The 17,913-nt window shown below is 47.3% G+C and overlaps 1 protein-coding gene across 4 annotated transcripts in view; it reads right to left on the reverse strand.

Moving 5' to 3' along the window:
- Nucleotides 1–1,179: 1,179 nt before the first annotated feature.
- The window catches only part of PDE2A (phosphodiesterase 2A), a 243,949-nt gene continuing 227,215 nt past the window's right edge, over nucleotides 1,180–17,913 (reverse strand). For all 4 annotated transcript variants that reach the window (XM_058185121.1, XM_058185118.1, XM_058185120.1 and 1 more), the window contains 5 exons: nucleotides 17,160–17,259; nucleotides 13,763–13,875; nucleotides 12,268–12,306; nucleotides 10,051–10,157; nucleotides 1,180–9,207 (listed from right to left, as the gene is read on the reverse strand). In XM_058185121.1, coding sequence (XP_058041104.1) covers nucleotides 8,973–9,207; nucleotides 10,051–10,157; nucleotides 12,268–12,306; nucleotides 13,763–13,875; nucleotides 17,160–17,259 — 594 coding nt within the window. In that variant the 3' untranslated portion in view covers nucleotides 1,180–8,972. The remainder of the gene's footprint in view (nucleotides 9,208–10,050; nucleotides 10,158–12,267; nucleotides 12,307–13,762; nucleotides 13,876–17,159; nucleotides 17,260–17,913) is intronic.

Consider the following 17,913-nt stretch of genomic DNA (forward strand, 5'->3'; position numbering starts at 1 on the left):
GCTTATGGTGGCTTATGGTGGCTAACTATGGTTAAATGAATGCGAACGATCACAGAGAACCAGGAGTATGGTAGTTTTGGCTACAGTGACTATATCAATCGTTTTGATAAACAGGGTGAGAATTTTGTATTTTTTTTTTTTGATGGCTGGCTGGGGAATTCCGGGAGTTGAAGTCCACAAGTCTTCAAACTATGTTAGATGTGGGCTTAATGCTCTCATTCATAAGGCAACAGCACCACCATGTGGCCAGTTCAGCTCCTGCAACACAGGGAGCAAAGTCGTCTTTTGAGAACACGTTCTTCCATTCTTATGACCCCCTTCTTCAAGCCCCCAACTCCGGACCTACCTGGACTACAACTCCCAGAATCCTCTAGCCAGCTTGATCCAGGAAACCTGCAAAGGTTTTTCCACCTCAAATAGTAACAGAGTTGGAAGGGACCTTGGAGTCCACCTAGTCCAACCCCTTGTTCACGCAGGAGGCCTGTACTAGGGATTCGAACTTCTCCGATTGACAAGCTCAGTGTCTTAGCCACTGAGCCACCTAGTTAGGATCACTTCAGGATAAAACCTGAAGACTCCACCTGACTGTTTCTCCACCACAGATGGGTTGCCTGCCGTGCAGAAGATCAAAAGGGTAGAGTTGGGAGGGACCTCAGAGGTCATCTAACCCAACCCTGGCTAAGGCTGGGATGATTACCTGTGGAGATGACCCACTACCACCAGGAACGCTGTGAGCTCCTTGGCTTCCAGCCAAGTCTGAACGTTTGAAAAGAGGGGAATTTCAGTCATTGTTTCCCAGGCAAGAATAGGACATGAGAATACTTAGGCTCTGTCCCACGAATGCGCCTTCATTTGTTGCTCATCTGCAGGGTTTTCACAGCCCAAAGTGTTCCTGGAAGACCCCAATGGTGGTCCTAAGTCAAGGACTACCTGCAACCGAATACGTAATACTCCTTTGAACGGAATTCAATGGCATTTAAATGCAAATAAGTTTTTTGCAGTCGCCGGTCGTGAAGAGCAGAACGAGTAATTAAATAAACACGGTTTCAAATATTCCACAAAAACGGAATTTTCCACATTGCCGCATTTGGGCACTTCGGGGATCTGAGCTGATCCTGCCTGTCTGCAAAAGCTACCCCTTTTTCTGTGAAACAAATAAATACAAATAAAACGGAGACCTTTAGACGTTTGCATATGAAATTTATTGGAAAAGAAAATACTCGGTATTCCCTTTCGCCCAAACCTCTAAAACCAGAAGAGTCAACAACTGTAAGAAAAGACAAAGGAAACCTGCAGAGAAATTTTTGTGTTTTTTTTCCCACACACACGCCAATATTTATATCCCTGTCAAACGAAACCTTCTTTTTCTTTTTCTTTTTTTTTTTCAACCGGGTATCCACCGAAAAGTGGCTTGTTTCCACACAGCTGGGCAACCCGGATCGAGCAAAGTTAAAAAGCTCGACTCTTTCGAACAGAATCTGTAGATAGATATGTACATATATATATTTATATATACACACACACACATTAGGCATACACACGCACACAGGAGAGAAAGTGTGAATCACATACACACCCACGTTAAAACCAGAAAGGGCAGCAGGGGAACCTGTGTAGCCCGAAAACACATCAGTTGCTACTCGTATCTGTAGTTATAGCAGTGTTTATGGACCGTGGCCCCTTTAAGATGGGTGGACTTTAACTCCCAGAATTCCCCAGCCAGCAACGCTGGCTGGGGAATTCTGGGAGTTGAAGTCCACCCATCTTAAAGGGGCCACGGTCGATAAACCCTGTTCTAAAGATAAATATTTGGCCATTCGCAACTCAAACAGGGTAGTCGTGAAATTAACCACGGGGAGGGGAAATCTGTTGCAATCTGTGAGTAAGCCCTGCACGATTCTTGGGAGCCCTTACTTGATTGTGAGCGTGACCGAGAAATGATTTATTCTTTTTTTTCTTTTTTAAAAAAAATGACCCGTTTTTTCTAAGTTTAAGAGAAGTTGGCAGTGATGAAAGAACTTTTGCAAAGCGAGGGCCAGCCGAAGCCACGCAAGCCAAACCTAGCTTCCGTAGGCACCAGCTACGATGGGGGAGCAATGCAGGATGCAAATTCGAACCCGGTACCCACGTCAAAGCCAAAAGGAAGTTAAAAAAAAAAATTCAGCCAGGAATTCTCTTCGCTGCCAGCTAAAGCTTGGCGGCAGTAAACTAAAGAGGTCAAAGATGAAGTAACGGATGATTTATTAAATTGATGGGCTGCCCATCTCGCCCATTTTAAGGTGACTCTTTCGATTCAAAATACGTCCCTTGAGATTCAAAATATCCAACGTTTTCAAATGCGACGCTTGCGAATTTGGAGACTCCGAAGGGGCGAAAGAGGAATTCTGCCACTAATAAAATTTCAGCCAAGGTTTAAGCTCTCTGGACTAACTTGAAGATGAGTTTTTGAAAGCAGATTCTTGAACGCCTCCAAAAGATATTTTATAAAAAGAAAACTGTGCAAAATTTTGCCCGGTGGGATTAAATCTGCCCTTTCTTGTAGCTTCTCTTCAAGAAATCCTTTCTTTAGCTTCTTCTTCTTCTTCTCTATCTTGACCCACCTTCGGTTTTAAACTTCCTGTCATGTGGAAGATGAGTTGGAACAAGAACTGACAACGAGGGAGAGGAAACTGGGGAAGGGCAGAGCCAGTCCAGGCAAGGAGACACAGAGCTCAGACGAGGAGTAAGAACCAGCCCGTCCTGATCCAAGGGCTCTGAGAGTGCAGAGAAAGCGTGATCAGTGCAGACGGAGTAGGTTACGCGCGAGGAGAGTGTCCCGCTCAGCTTCACCAGGCACAACTGGGGAATGAGACTTAAGGAGACACCGTGGGAAAGGGCATTTGTCGGGAACAAACACTGAGTTCCTGAAGTACGTTTGAACTTGCCAAGAGTCCTTGCATTCCTTGTTGGCGTTCTGGATTAATTACCTGGATCTTTTGCTCCCTGAACTCCTTGTTTGACTCTTGTTTTTGTCAAAGACCTTTGGGATTTATTGCCGTGCAGCCTTGGTGCAGACAACTTTGGGCTGGACTAATTGAAGCCGGAGGCTGCTTGAGGTTTGTATGGGGGTTTGTTCTCACTCTGCTCTGGGACTTGCCAGAAACGTGGGAGCGTTTGGGGGAGCTTTGGAGCAATAAAGGGGCGGTTTGAACTGCCAGCTCTTTGTGTTATCTCTGTGCCGTGCCCTGGGTCACTTCTGGTGGACCCAGAATTCCAAAACTCTGGAAGATGTTGAGCTGAGAAGGAATTTAAAAAGGGAGATTCCTTTGAAGGCCTAAATCAAATTCTTAGGAAAGAGGAATGTTTTGGTGAGCCCTAGTTAACACAGACTTGTAGAACAGGGGTCTCCAACCTTGGTCCCTTTAAGACTTGTGGACTTCAACCCCCAGAGTCCCTCAGACAGCAAAGCTGGCTGAGGAACTCTGGGAGTTGAAGTCCACAAGCCTTAAAGGGACCAAGGTTGGAGACCCCTGTTTTAGAAGATAGGTCACGTCAGTTGTGAAAGACCACAAAATGGCCCTCACTGACCCACCCATCGCTGTCAAATGTTTGGTTCTCGCGGCTGGTCCAGAAATGGAGACTCAAGGCTGAGAATACCCAAGAACCCTCGTTCTTTGTTTCGTGGACGGGCAAAACCTTTGTCCAATCTGCTGTCTGGTGTCCACGGACTATATCATGGTAGGGTTTCATACAAGATGGTGATTCTGAAACTCTGGGGAACTCACAACGGTTGGGTTCCCACCATGTTGTGCTCCAGGAAATAAGCCATATCTTGGTTTTATGGGGTCTCCTGGTCTGCAAGATGCCAGAACCAGGTTGAGTCACCAGGAACCCCCTTCCCTCGTCACGTGGGTTGCAGAAACCCACAGTCACACCTTTCCTGATTCTGGAATTCGTATTTACAAATAGAAATACTTCTTCTCCGATAAGGACCCAGTTTTGACCCCGGATTTCTGGGCAAGAGGAGGCGCTCAACGAAGAATCCTCTCTGGCCGTTGGTTTCTCTCAGGCCAGGTCTAGGATTCTTCCAAATTACAACGTTGCATGGATTACAGGAAGTCCTCGACTTACGACAGTTCGTTTAGTGACCGTTCAAAATTACAACGGCACCGAAGGAAAAGTGACTTATGTCCATTTTTTCACACTTACAACCGTTGCCGTGGTCCCGTGATCCAAATTCAGACTCTTCGCAACTGACTCATATTTATGACGGTTGCAGGATCCCGGGGTCGTATGTTCACCTTTTGTGACCTTCTGACCAGCATAACCAATGGGGAAGCCGGATTCGCTTAACAACTGTGGCAAGAAAGGTCGTAAAACGGGGCAAAACTCGCTGAACAAATGTCTCGCTTAACGACAGAAAGCTTGGGCTCAATTGTGGCCGTAAGTCGAGGACTATCTGTATTCCGTCTTTACAGAGAGCACAAGCCCCCCCCCCAATCCATCCTCATCCTCACCTCCAGCGAGGAAGGCTGGGTCTGTTTGGATTTGGGTCTTCGGTGTCCAATGGGAGACATCCAAGATCAGAGTAAAAGAAGAAAGTTTTTGCAAATTTTGCAAGGTCGCCAAATCCGGTTGTTGTGTCCCCTTGCCAGTCCCGTTTCTTCCTCGTTCCTTTTTTGAGGGAGGCCAGGAGCAAAATAAATACTGTTGCATCTACTAGCAGTGAGTTGCCTCAGACTGACACACTCAGTTGGTAAGTTGCTATCGGACGGATGTCAAGGGTGGCGCGTAGAAGCATCAGCCGGAAGGCAACATAGAAAACGTAAGGCAAATGAAGACACCGTTTCCTGCTGGAGTTGTGGCTCTGGCTTCACAAACCCATCACAAGTTCGCTGCAGAAAATGGGGCGGCTTTCACTCTCTCTGCACGTTACCGGTTGCCCCTAACCCATCGGGAGTTAAGGATTGTCCCCGAAAAGCCAAAATATGACCCTATCTTCAGACCCTACAGCGCTGAAAGTGAGCCGGGGGATGAAATGAGAAACGTTCTCCAGTCCGGTGGTTGAGAAAGGAGCAAATGACTCAACAGCTGTACAATTGCAAAAAATACAATCGGGGCAGCTTGGCTACATGTTACACTCCCTGTGTCCAAAAAACAGCTTGGAAGGGGAGAAATAATTGTCCAAGGGTTCTGGAGAAAAGCCATTGAGATGGCAAAGAATGGATGTTCTGGAGCAGGGGTCTCCAACCTTGGCCGCTTTAAGACTTGTGGACTTCAACTCCCAGAATTCCTCAGCCAGCTTTGCTGGCTGAGGAACTCTGGGAGTTGAAGTCCACAAGTCTTAAAGCGGCCAAGGTTGGAGACCCCTGTTCTGGAGAACGTTCTTAAGTAAGCTGAAGAAGCTGGCAAACCTGGTTTAGATCCTGGTCTAAGATTCTAACGCACTGTTTCCCAACCTTGGTCACTTGGAAGAGGGGTGGACTTCAACTCCCAGAATTCCCCCCCTGGCTTGAGATGCCTGGCGAGGAATTCTGGGAGTTGGAGTCCACCAGTGGTCAAGGTTGAGATCCACAGGTGTAAAAGGCACCTGTTTGCTTCTTCTCTCCCTGCACTATTCAAATTCACCTGGCTTGACTATTGAAAGTTGGTGGTGTCGTTTCCTGACCTACTGTGGTGGGAGTAGAATCGAATCGAATAACAGAGTTGGAAGGTACCTTAGAGGTCTTCTAGGCCAACCCCCTGCTCAGGCAGGAAACCCTACACCACTTCAGACAAATGGCTATCTAATCTCTTCTTAAAAACTTCCAGTGTTGGAGCATTCACAACTTCTGCAGGCAAGTTGTTCCACTTATTGATTGTTCTAACTGTCAGGAAATTTCTCCTTAGTTCTAAGTTGCTTTTTTCTTTGATGAGTTTCCACCCATTGCTTCTTGTTCTACCCTCAGGTGCTTTGGAGAACAGCCTGATTCCCTCTTCTTTGTGGCAACCCCTGAGATATTGGAACACAGCTATCATGTCTCCCCTAGTCCTTCTTTTTATTAAACTAGACATACGCAGTTCCTGCAACCGTTCTTCATATGTTTTAGCCTCCAGTCCCCTAATCATCTTGGTTGCTCTTCTCTGCACTCTTTCTAGAGTCTCAACATCTTTTTTATATTTTGGCGACCAAAATTGGATGCCGTATTCCAAGTGTGGCCTTACCAAGGCCTTATAAAGCGGTATTAACACTTCACATGATCTGGATTCTAACACGTCTTGTGTGGAAGACCACACAAACTCTAGAGACACAAGTGTAACAAAGTTAAAAGAAAAAACCAAGAATACAACTGACGTTCTTGCTCCTCCAGCCAAAACTATTGGGGGGGAAAAAATGGAAAATCCACCTGGTCTACTCTACGGTTCTTATTTCCCTACAAATATTTTAAGAGCAGTTCTTGGCCACCTCAAAGCTGTCCGCTAACAATTGAGTTAAAAGGATTTAAAACTGGGTTGGGTTGTACGGACTGATAGGTTGTAGTTTTGCATCACTACCCAACAAAACAGATAACAATTCCTTGTTAGGGATACACACAAGCGTAGGCCTCTACGAGGTTCTTACTCCACTTGACAATGAAATATGGGCAACAAGGTGCCCACTGAAAGGAACAGCCACTTCTAAAAAAGAAGAACTTACTTAGATGACCTTCACTCACTCATCTGGACACTCCCTTCTAGCACTGATGATGTTCCCTAGTTGGGTCATGAAACGTCTGCAAGAAAACCACCAAGCTCAGAGACCACCAAGGACCCACAGCCCCATTCCTCCTCCTCTTCCTCCTCTGTACAAACCGCACATCCTTCTAGCACCGATGATGTCAAATAGTTGGGTCATGAAGCGTCTGCAGGAAAACAACCAAGCTCAGCTAGGAACCAAGGACCCCACAGTTCTTTTCCTCCTCCTCCTCCTCCTTCTCCACTCTGCATACCATAATCCTTTCTAGCACTGATGATGTTACCTAGTTGGGTCTTGAAACGTCTGCAAGAAAACAAGCAAGCTCAGAGAGCAACAAGGAGCTCACTGTTCAACCCTGAGTTACAAATATTTTCTCCTGTTGCGCGTAAAATGGGGTAAAACTCACTTAACAACTGCCTGGCTTAGCAACGAAAAATTTGGGCTCAACTACGGTCGTCACTTGAGGACTACCTGCATTTGGTACAAACCCGCTGTCTAGATTTGAAAAAAGTTGACGAATTGGTTGGATGTGAATTTGCTAATTCAGAGCTTTGCATTCGTTGTTTGGTAGAATTCGGAGTCGAAATGTGGAGAAAATGAAAATGAACCTTAGGGAGTCGATTTCTCCCCCTCCCTAAAGTTTCCAAAGCTGTTTTGGGTGCGGGGGGGCAGCCCTCCCAACCCTCCCCAAGGAGAACCCAAGGCTCCCTTACGTTTTACATCAGAAAAGGTGCCAACCAGACATTCCTCTTTCTCGGCAAGTGGGTGACCTTCTAGGCGCCTTCAGAAACCGCGTATCTATCCTCCAGAGAGAAAGGTACAAATTAGGGCAGGTGGGAGGACGCCCAGGTGCTTTTCCCAAAAGGCAACTGGATTTTCTTATTATTATTATTTTTTTCCCCCTCCAGTTCTTCAGAAGCTTCTTGGGATGAGAAGCGAAATGTTTTCGAGGAGGAAAAAAAACACCAAGAAAGTCCAGTTGCTTTTTTTGGGAGAGAAAAAAACACAAAACCCCACTTCTGGGATAACCCAGAAGTTAGAGAGCAGGGGTCTCCAACCTTGGCAACTTTAAGGCTTGGAGGACTTCAACTCCCAGAATTCCCCAGCCAGCCTTCATAATAATAACAGAGTTGGAAGGGACCTTGGAGGTCTTCTAGTCCAACCCCCTGCTCAGGCAGGAAACCCTACACCACTTCAGACAAATGGCTATCCAACATTTTCTCAAAAATTTCCAGTGTTGGAGCATTTACAACTTCTGCAGGCAAGTTGTTCCACTGATTAATTGTTCTAACTGTCAGGAAATTTCTCCTTAGTTCTAAGTTGCTTCTCTCCTTGATTAGTTTCCACCCATTGCTTCTTGTTCTACCTTCAGGTGCTTTGGAGAATAGCTTGACTCCCTCTTCTTTGTGGCAACCCCTGAGATATTGGAACACTGCTATCATGTCTCCCCTAGTCCTTCTTTTCATTAAACTAGGCATACCGAGTTCCTGCAACCATTCTTCATATGTTTTAGCCTCCAGTCCCCTAATCATCTTTGCTGCTCTTCTCTGCACTCTTTCTAGAGTCTCAGCATCTTTTTTACATCGTGGCGACCAAAACTGGATGCAATATTCCAAGTGTGGCCTTACCAAGGCATTATAAAGCGGTATTAACACTTCACGTGATCTTGATTCTATCCCTCTGTTTATGCAACCCAGAACTGTGTTGGCTTTTTTGGTAGCGGCTGCATATTGTTGGCTTGTATTTAAATGGTTGTCCATTAGGACTCCAAGATCCCTCTCACAGTTACTACTATTGAGCAAGGTACCACATATACTGTACAGCTTTGCTGGCTGGGAAATTCTGGGAATTGAAGTCCTCCAGGCTTCTAGTTGCCAAGGTTGGAGACCCCTGGCTCAGAGGATGGAGAATCCCCACAGATGTGGGTGGCAAGAACTCCGTGCCGGATCAATCGAGACCACAAGAAAACCAGAACTGACGGTTAAAACCGGGGCGACACCAGAGCGAGCCGGACCCTAAAATGCAGAATTGGGAACCGGAGTGAAATGGGTAACAAACCAGAAGGGGAGATGTTGCTTTGCAGCAGGTCAAGTTCACGGCATAATTTTTTTAAAAAAAAGATCCTGGGTTTTTTTTTCCTTCTTCTTTCCAAACTCAGCCCCCCCACCCGACTCTTTCCCTGGGGAACGGGGGAGGGAGGGGGTGAAAGTTGCACTTGTGTGTGTGGGGGAGGGTGGGGAGATGGGGTGGAGGGTGGGTGGGGGGTCTGCGGCAGGCTTTATTCCAGTTCGGATTCCCCGTGGCCGTCTTCTCCGTCGAGGCACCCGTTCATCTTCAGCCCATCCTTCTCGGCCATGGTCTGCAGGTCGTACTCCTCGTCCAGAAAGTCCAGGGAGTTGTTGCTGGGCAGGCCCCTGAGTGTGAATTTGTGCGAGACTTTGGTCCAGTGTTCCCGGTTGCTGGCCACCCGCTCGTAAAGCTCGGACGACTTGGGGAACAGCTCCTGAAGCAGCCTGGAAGGAAGAACAGCCAGTCGTCAGATCTCCCTGCGAGGCTAAGAGGGGACTAGGATGGCGGCGGGGGGGGGGATACCCCCAGGAGAGCCTCCAGGGCCAGGAGCAGTCCATCTGGGAATGTCTGCCGCCTTTTGGGAACTTCAGGGGGAGAGCTCCTGAAGCAGCCTGGAAGCAGGGCCCTTCTGCCATCGGACTTCCCTGTGGGGGCCAGAGAAGACTCAAGATTGTGGGGGGTAGAGGAATTACCCCAAGGAGGGTCTCCAGCTCGCCAAAAACCAACGGGAGAGCCTCCAGGGCCAAGAGCAGTCTACCTGGGAATGTCTTGAGTGTTAAATTGTACCCTATGACCATCATTAAGGGTTGTAAGTGTTGTACCTTGATGAAGGTATCTTTTCTTTTATGTACACTGAGAGCATAGGCACCAAAGACAAATTCCTTGTGTGTCCAATCACACTTGGCCAATAAAAAATTCTATTCTATTCTATTCTATTCTATTCTATTCTATTCTATTCTATTCTATTCTATTCTATTCTATCTTCTCTTCTCTTCTTTATTCTCTTCTATTCTTATCCATTCCTATTCTATTCTATTCTGCTGTCTTCTGGGGACTTCACGGGGAGAGGCCTTGCACGCTCATGCCCTGCTTGTGAGATTCCCCCACGCACCCAATCCTGCACATCCCGAACTCAAAGGGAAGCCCTCTCTGCATCCTGCATGCTCCCCCTCTCTCTGGAGGGGTCTCGCACACACGCGTGCCCTGCTCGTGAGATTGCCTGAGGAGCACATATCCCCCCCCTCACATCCTGCACACCTTGAACCCCCAAAGCCTGAGACACTCACTTGTAGATGGGCATGGCGATGTGTTCCATAAAACTGATCTGCAGTTCAGGGATGTAAGCTTTTTCTCGGTCCATCATCTCCATCGGACGGTTGCCCATGGCTTTCTCCTGGAGAAGGACAGGGAGGGAGGGAGAGAGAGGGAGAGAGAGGGGGAGAGAGAGAGAGAGAGAGAAGGAGAGAGAGGGAGGGAGGGAGAGAGAGAGAGAGAGAGAGAAGGAGAGAGAGGGAGGGAGGGAGAGAGAGAGAGAGAGAGAGAAGGAGAAAGAGAAGGAGAGAGGGAGAAAGAGAGATGAGTGATTTCCTTCTTTTGTGCATCACTTACTTCTGGCTTGTCCTGGCGTGCAGCAGCCCTCAGTCCAGGAGACGGAGTAAGGATCCCTTCTAAATTTCCACCTGAAGACCTTTGAGTAGTTCTTGGCTTTATTGACCAGAGGACAAAGTTTGCCAGGTTCCTGGGTTGTATATTCTCTCTCACTCAGAACAGAGCTGGAAGGGACCTCGGAGGTCTTCTAGTCCAACCCCCTGCCCAAGCAGGAGACCCTACACCATTTCAGACAAATGGTTGTCCCGTCTCTTCTTAAAAACCACTAGTGTTGGAGCATTCACAACTTCTGGTGGCAAGCTGTTCCACTGGTTCATTGTTCACACCGTTAGGAAGTTTCTCCTTAATTCCAGATTGCTTCTTTCCTTGATGAGTTTCCATCTGTTTTTCTTGTCCTGCCTTCAGGACAAGACACCCACGCACCCCCCATCTTCTTTGTGGAACCCTCTCAAAAACTGGAGCACTGCTTTCATGTCACCCCCTAGTCCTTCTTTTCTCTAGAGTAGAAAAACCCAAATCCTGCAGCTGTTCTTTGTATGTTTTAGCCTCCGGGCCTTTAATCCTCTTAGTTGCTCTTCTTTGCACTTTTTCCAAAGTTTCAACATCTTTTTTGTAATTTGTGGTGACCAAAACTGGATGCAGGATTCCAGGTGAGTTTGAGTTAGAATAACTTTATGGTCACTTGGAATGTACACCAATTGGCACACATTAAAATGATATTTCGTTGCATGCAGCTCTCAAAGGGTCAAAATACTGTCCAATATACAGTAGTGGCCAAAATTGTGGGAACCTTTTGGGAAAAGTGTATTTTTGAGGTTTAATGGCTAATAACACCACTTTTTGCCCCCCAAGATAATCCTATTCCACTGCTGGAATGGCCTGGGAATAGCCCAGACATTCACCCAATGGAAAATCCATGGAGCTGACTAAAGAAACTTGTTAGTCAGAAGCGACCCAGCAATAAAACCCAGTTAATAGAAGCCACCATTCAATCTTGGTTTCACATGAAAACAGCTGCAGAACTCAAAGGCTTGGTTCACTCCATGGGAAGAAGTTGTAAGGCTAAAGTTTTAAGGCTAAATTCATGCTAAAGGTTACCCAACTAAGGATTAACTGACATGGGGATCATTTTTGTATATCTCTTATTGTCTTCTTCTTTATACTGTAACTGCTGTTCTAATAGCAAATCCTCCATAAAAGTTATTGCATTACATTCCTGATTAAATTATCTTTCCATTGATATATAATTTTATGGTACTACTCCCAAAAAAAGATGGCATTATTAGCTAGTTTTAGAAAATACACTTTTCCCAAAAGGTTTCTACAATTTTGGCCACTTCTGTAACACTACATAACCACGACAGGACATATAATTAAATAAAATACAAAGCAATGCATATATACCCCCATTATTTATTATATGACTTTTTATTTACTTTTTATTTTTATTTACTATTATATGACTTTTTATTATTTACAACTAGACACAAGAACAGTTTTTTCCCCGAATGCCATCACTCTGCTAAACAAATAATTCCCACAACACTGTCAAACTATTTACTAAATCTACACTACTATTAATCTTCTCATCGTTTTCATCAACAATCTCTTCCCACTTATGACTGTATGACTGTAACTTTTTGTTGCTATCATTAAGGGTTAAATTGCAACCTATGACCATCATTTGTGTTGTACCTTTGATGAAGGTATTTTTTTTCTTTTTCTTTTATGTACACTGAGAGCATCTGCACCAAAACAAATTCCTTGTGTGTCCAATCACATTTGGCCAATAAATTCTATTCTATTCTATTCTATTCTATTCTGTTCTATTCTTTTTTAATGTATGTGGTCAAGAGAATACCAGAATCTGACTCAATGATTTTATTCTCACATACCAGATCACCCTGGGAGAAGAACTCCTTGTAGATCAGTTCCTGGAAAGGAAAAGGAAAGATAAGATATGGATTGAGTACAAGCTGACAAACCCTTCAAACCCTTCACACATTGTCTGCACATTGTTTGCAGGTTGGGTGAGTGGGGGGGGGTGGCAGTGGTGAAATGTAAAATTTGTTACTACCGGTTCTGTGGGCGTGGCTTCTGCCGAAGAGGTTGTAAAAATGCTTTTAAAAGGCTCCTCTGGCGATCCCAGCTGAGTTGCCTGATTGCCAGAGGCTTTTCTTTTCTTTTAAAAGCTTTTTTTTTTTGCCTTTAAAAGAAAACAAAGCCTCTGACGATCAGGCAATTCAGCTGGGATGGTCAGAGCCTTTTAAAAGCATTTTTTAACAACCTCTTCAGCTGAAGAGATTGTAGAAAAAATGCTTTTAAAAAGCTCCTCTGACGGTCCCAGCTGAGCCGCGCGATCATCAGAGGCTTTTTTTTTTACTTTTAAAAGCATTTTTTCGGCCAAAGAAAAAATGCTTTTAAAAGTAAAAAAAAAACCCAAAAACCTCTGATGATCGCGCGGCTCAGCTGGGCATGGGGGAAAGGCAGGGATTTTCTCCGAACCATCGCTACCGGATCGGGCAATCCTGTCCGAACCGGGAGCATTTCACCCCTGATGGGTGGGTCCAGAGAGGTCATTCCGACACCCCCCCCTCCCACAAGTCTTGGATCCAGTGGTGGGTTTCTACCAGTTCGTTCCGGTTCGGGAGAACCAGGAGTGGCGGCAGGGGGAGGCTCCGTCCACTCGCCCGGACGTCATCACGGACGCTCTGCGCACGTGCAGAAGGTTATGTGCAGAAGCGCCGTGCGTGAGCGCTCCCGGTTCCAAACCGGTAGCGACGGTAAGTGGAACCCGCTACTGCTTGGACCTTTCAACCACTGAAGAGTGACAGATATCTGTCGGGATTTTTCCCCATCTAGCCCTTCTAGATACCCTGGGATCTTGCTCTGAGCTCTCCCAGACACTGAGGTGGAGAATGGGGCAACCCTGGCTGGCATAGATGACCTCTAGGTGCCCCCGAGGACCGCCAGCAGAATAACAAAGTTGGAAGGGACTTTGGAGGCCCTCTAGTCCAGGGGTTTCCAACCTCGGCCACTTTAAGACTGGTGGACTTCAATTCCCAGAATTCCTCAGCCAGCAAAGCTGGCTGAGGAATTCTGGGAGTTGAAGTCCACCAGTCTTAAAGTGGCCGTGGTTGGAGACCCCAGCTCTAGTCCAGCCCCCTGCTCGAACCCCCTGCTCGAGCGGTGTTCCACTTTCTCTTCCAGCTGTAATTCAACAGGCAAAGCTTGGCTGGCTTTTTTGCCCGGGCACCCAAAGGGCCAGGGGATGTGGCTGGAAAGGGTGGGGTGTCCAAGGGAGGCTGGCACCCAGGGGTCCATCCAGGCCACCAGCCCGGGGGGGGGGGAGGGACACGGGGGCTCCGCCCTCCTCGGCCTCATACTCACCGCAATCTTCCGGGTGGTTTTCCAGCCTTTGGTCTGGTCTGAGAGGTCACAGGAGGTCATGAGAAGGTACAGCAGGAGGCTGTGGTGCTGCTTGTTCGCTGGGTCGTAGCCAACTGCAAAGAGGGAGAGAGGAGGAGGAGGAGGAGGATTAAGGGAGGAAAAGAAAGGAAAGAAGGAAAGAAGGGAGAGAGAGAGAGACAGAAAGAGAGAAGAAAGGAAGGAAGGAAATGGAAGAGTAGGAGAAAATGAGGGACGGAGGGAGGAAGACAGGGAGGGTGGGAAGAAGGAAAGGAAAAAGGAAAGGAGAATGAAGGAAGAAAGAAAAGAGGAAAGGGAGGAAGGAAGGAGGGAGGGAGGGAGAGAGAAGGGAGGAAGGGAAGGAGGAGGTAGGAAGTAGAAAGGAAAGGAGAATGAAGGAAGAAGGGGAAGAAGGAAGGAGGAGGGAGGAAGGAGGAGGAGGAAGTAGAAAGGAAAGGAGAATGAAGGAAGAAAGGAAAGAAGGAAGGGAAGGAAGGAAGGAAGGGAGGGAGGGAGGGAGGAAGGAGGAGGAAGAGAAGTAGAAAGGAAAGGAGAAGGAAGGAAGAAAGGAAAGAAGGAAGGGAGGGAGGAAGGGAGGGAGGGAAGGAGGAAGGAAGGAGGAAGGAAGTAGAAAGGAAAGAGAGTGAAGGAAGAAAGAAAGAAGGGAGGAAGGAAGGAGGAGGTAGGGAAGTAGAAAGGAAAGGAGAATGAAGGAAGAAGGGGAAGAAGGAAGGAGGAGGAGGAAGGAGGGAGGAAGTAGAAAGGAAAGGAGAATGAAGGAAGAAAGGAAAGAGGAAGGAGGAAGGAAGGAAGGAAGGAGGGAGGGAGGGAGGAGGGAAGGAGGAGGAAGAGAAGTAGAAAGGAAAGGAGAATGAAGGAAGAAAGGAAAGAAGGAAGGAGGAAGGAGGAGGAGGAAGGAAGGAGGAAGGGAAGTAGAAAGGAAAAGAGAGTGAAGGAAGAAAAGAAAGAAGGGAAGGAGGGAGGGAGGGATGAAAGAAGGAAGGAAGGAAAAGGAAGTTAAGGAGAAAAGAAAATACAGAGAGAAGGGAAAAAGGAAGTATAATGGCCTAACTACGCATCATGCATTTTAATTTTGTCTGCTGGTTTCCTGACTATCATCCCTACGGACCATGTTGAGCAGATCCACAACCTGCCGGTTGACCCAAAATCTACTTTTTTGTGGAACCTCCTTTTCCAAAGCAGAGCCCAAGCGCGAACCTGTTTCAGACATGCCATCTAAGAGAACCTTCCGGCAAAAACAAGGGAGCTAATTTAAAGAAAGAAACGCCACTCGGCCTCTTTCTCCTCGGAAGCTATTCTGCCCTTGAGAAGGCCTCTGATAACAGGAACCCGTCTTTTCACGCTTCGTGCATTTTATTTTTTTAACGGAGCAAAATAATAATAATAATAATGAATTATCGGCGGGAAAACAACGGTGATTTTCAAGGATGCGCAAAAGAGCCACCTGAGCCCCCAGTCAGGCAAATGGATTCCGTGCTAAATATCCAATTTTCTCCCTGTCAACCTATTTTCTGAGCTGTCGCTTAAGATGTGGCTTGTTATAAAAACTATACCGGTAGTCCTCGGCTTACAACCATTAGAAACACGGTTGTAAAGTAAGTCTGGCATTTTGCAAAGCCATGACCCCGGGCCACTGCAACCGTCGTAAGTAGATGCGAGTCTCTGGGCTTTGATCATGTGTGAACAATGGTCACAACAAGTCAAAAAAAATTTTTCCGGTGCGGTTGTAAATAACTTCGATGGCCACTAAATGAATGGTTGTAAGTTGACGGATGCCTGCAATTCCACCCTGTCATCAAGAAGACAACACAAACACAGCCATGGAAAGATTGACAGCTGAGCTGAGTTTGTATCTGAGGAGCCTGTGTGTTTGGAGTTGTAGATTTGGTCCAGGACAGGGGTCTCCAACCTTGATCCCTTTAAGACTTGTGGACTTCAACTCCCAGAGTTCCTCAGCCAGCTTTGCTCTAGGGCAGGGGTCTCCAACCTTGGTCCCTTTAAGACTTGTGGACTTCAACTCCCAGAGTTCCTCAGCCAGCTTTGCTCTAGGGCAGGGGTCTCCAACCTTGGTCCCTTTAAGACTTGTGGACTTCAACTCCCAGAGTTCCTCAGCCAGCTTTGCTCTAGGGCAGGGGTCTCAACCTTGGTCCCTTTAAGACTTGTGGACTTCAACTCCCAGAGTTCCTCAGCCAGCTTTGCTCTAGGGCAGGGGTCTCAACCTTGGTCCCTTTAAGACTTCTGGACTTCAACTCCCAGAGTTCCTCAGCCAGCTTTGCTCTAGGGCAGGGGTCTCCAACCTTGGTCCCTTTAAGACTTGTGGACTTCAACTCCCAGAGTTCCTCAGCCAGCTTTGCTCTAGGGCAGGGGTCTCCAACCTTGGTCCCTTTAAGACTTGTGGACTTCAACTCCCAGAGTTCCTCAGCCAGCTTTGCTCTAGGGCAGGGGTCTCCAACCTTGGTCCCTTTAAGACTTGTGGACTTCAACTCCCAGAGTTCCTCAGCCAGCTTTGCTCTAGGGCAGGGGTCTCCAACCTTGGTCCCTTTAAGACTTGGGGACTTCAACCCCCAGAATCCCTCAGACAGCAAAGCTGGGAGTTGAAGTCCACAAGTCTTAAAGGGACCAAGGTTGGAGACTCCTGGTCCAGGACACAGAATTTTTGTTCCTCAGGGATTTGGTGATGTCCTTCCACACTACCCCATGGAGATTCTCCATCATGCAGGTCATGGTTGATTTTTTTTTTCAAGAGGCAACTGGACTTTCTTGTTTTTGTCTCTGAAGACGTTTCGCTCTTCATCCAAGAAGCTTCTTCAGCTCTGGCTGGATGGTGGGGAAGGGAAGGATTGATGCTCCTTGCAAACAGCTGGGTCCTTTGCATCCTTTGAGAGGGTCCTTGAGGCCACTTGGAGGTTTACCTGTGTCCTCAGGGTCACCTGAGTGGTCCAAACGGGTGTGGTGAGAGGGGACAGGCCAGAAAATATCCTGCAGCCAAGAAGGCTCCACACCCATTTGACACCACTCAGGTGTCCCTGAGGACACAGATAAACCTCCAAGTGGCCTCAAGGACCGTCTCAAAGGATGCAAATGACCAGCTCTCTCTGCAAGGAGTATCAATGACACCCTAAAAGGATGCAGATGACCGGCTTTCTGCAAGGAGTATCAATCTTTCCATCTTCCACCATCCAGTCAGAGCTGAAGAAGCTTCTCGGATGAGAATCGAAAGGTCTTCAAAAGAAAAAAAAAACAAGAAAGTCCAATTGCCTCTTGGAAAGAGCACCTTTGGGACAACCCCTGGAGAAGACCCTCAATTTGGGAAGGATGGGGAGTGGGTGGGGGCGGGGGGGGGGTTTTCCGGCTTTACCGTCGGCCATCTTCTGCAAGTCTTTGAAGATCCTCAAGTGATGAGCGAGGTCGGTAGCCAGGATGATGTCCCTCATCAAATCCAGCATCCTTTGGTAATCCTGTGGGATCAAGCGGTCCCTGGTTAGTCAACAACTGGTTAGTCAAGAGAGGCTGCTCTGTGGCCTGACTTGGAGGCCTCTCAAGGAGTTCCAGGTAGGACTCCAGAATTCCATCCACAGCTTGGATGGGGGGACAGTTTGGGGGAACAATGGGGTCTTCAGTGTCCAAAATTTGGGAACTGGGCATGACCCAAGTGCAGTGTTTCTCAGCCTTCACAACTTTAAGATGTGGGCACTTCAGGTCCCAGAATTCCCCAGCCAGCATGGGTGAACTTCAACTCCCAGAATTCCCCAACCAGCATGGGTGAACTTCAACTCCCAGAATTCCCCAGCCAGCATGGGTGAACTTCAATTCCCAGAATTCCCCAACCAAATGTATGGGTTTTAACTCCCATAACTCCCCATCTACCAGAGCTGGACTTCAACTCCCAGAATTCTCCAGTCAGCACAGAAGCACTTCAACTCCCAGATTTCCCCAATCACCGGAGTCGGACTTCAGCTCCCAGAATTCCTGAGCCAGCATGGGTGTACTTTAACTCCCAGAGTTTCCCAACCACTTGTATGGATTTCAACTCCCATTAACTCCCCATCCACCAGAGGTGGACTTCAGGACTTCAACTCCCAGAATCCCTCATTCACCAGAGCTGGACTTCA

Source organism: Ahaetulla prasina, chromosome 5, assembly GCF_028640845.1.
Source record: "Ahaetulla prasina isolate Xishuangbanna chromosome 5, ASM2864084v1, whole genome shotgun sequence".
In the NCBI taxonomy this organism is placed as follows: Eukaryota; Metazoa; Chordata; class Lepidosauria; order Squamata; family Colubridae; genus Ahaetulla; species Ahaetulla prasina.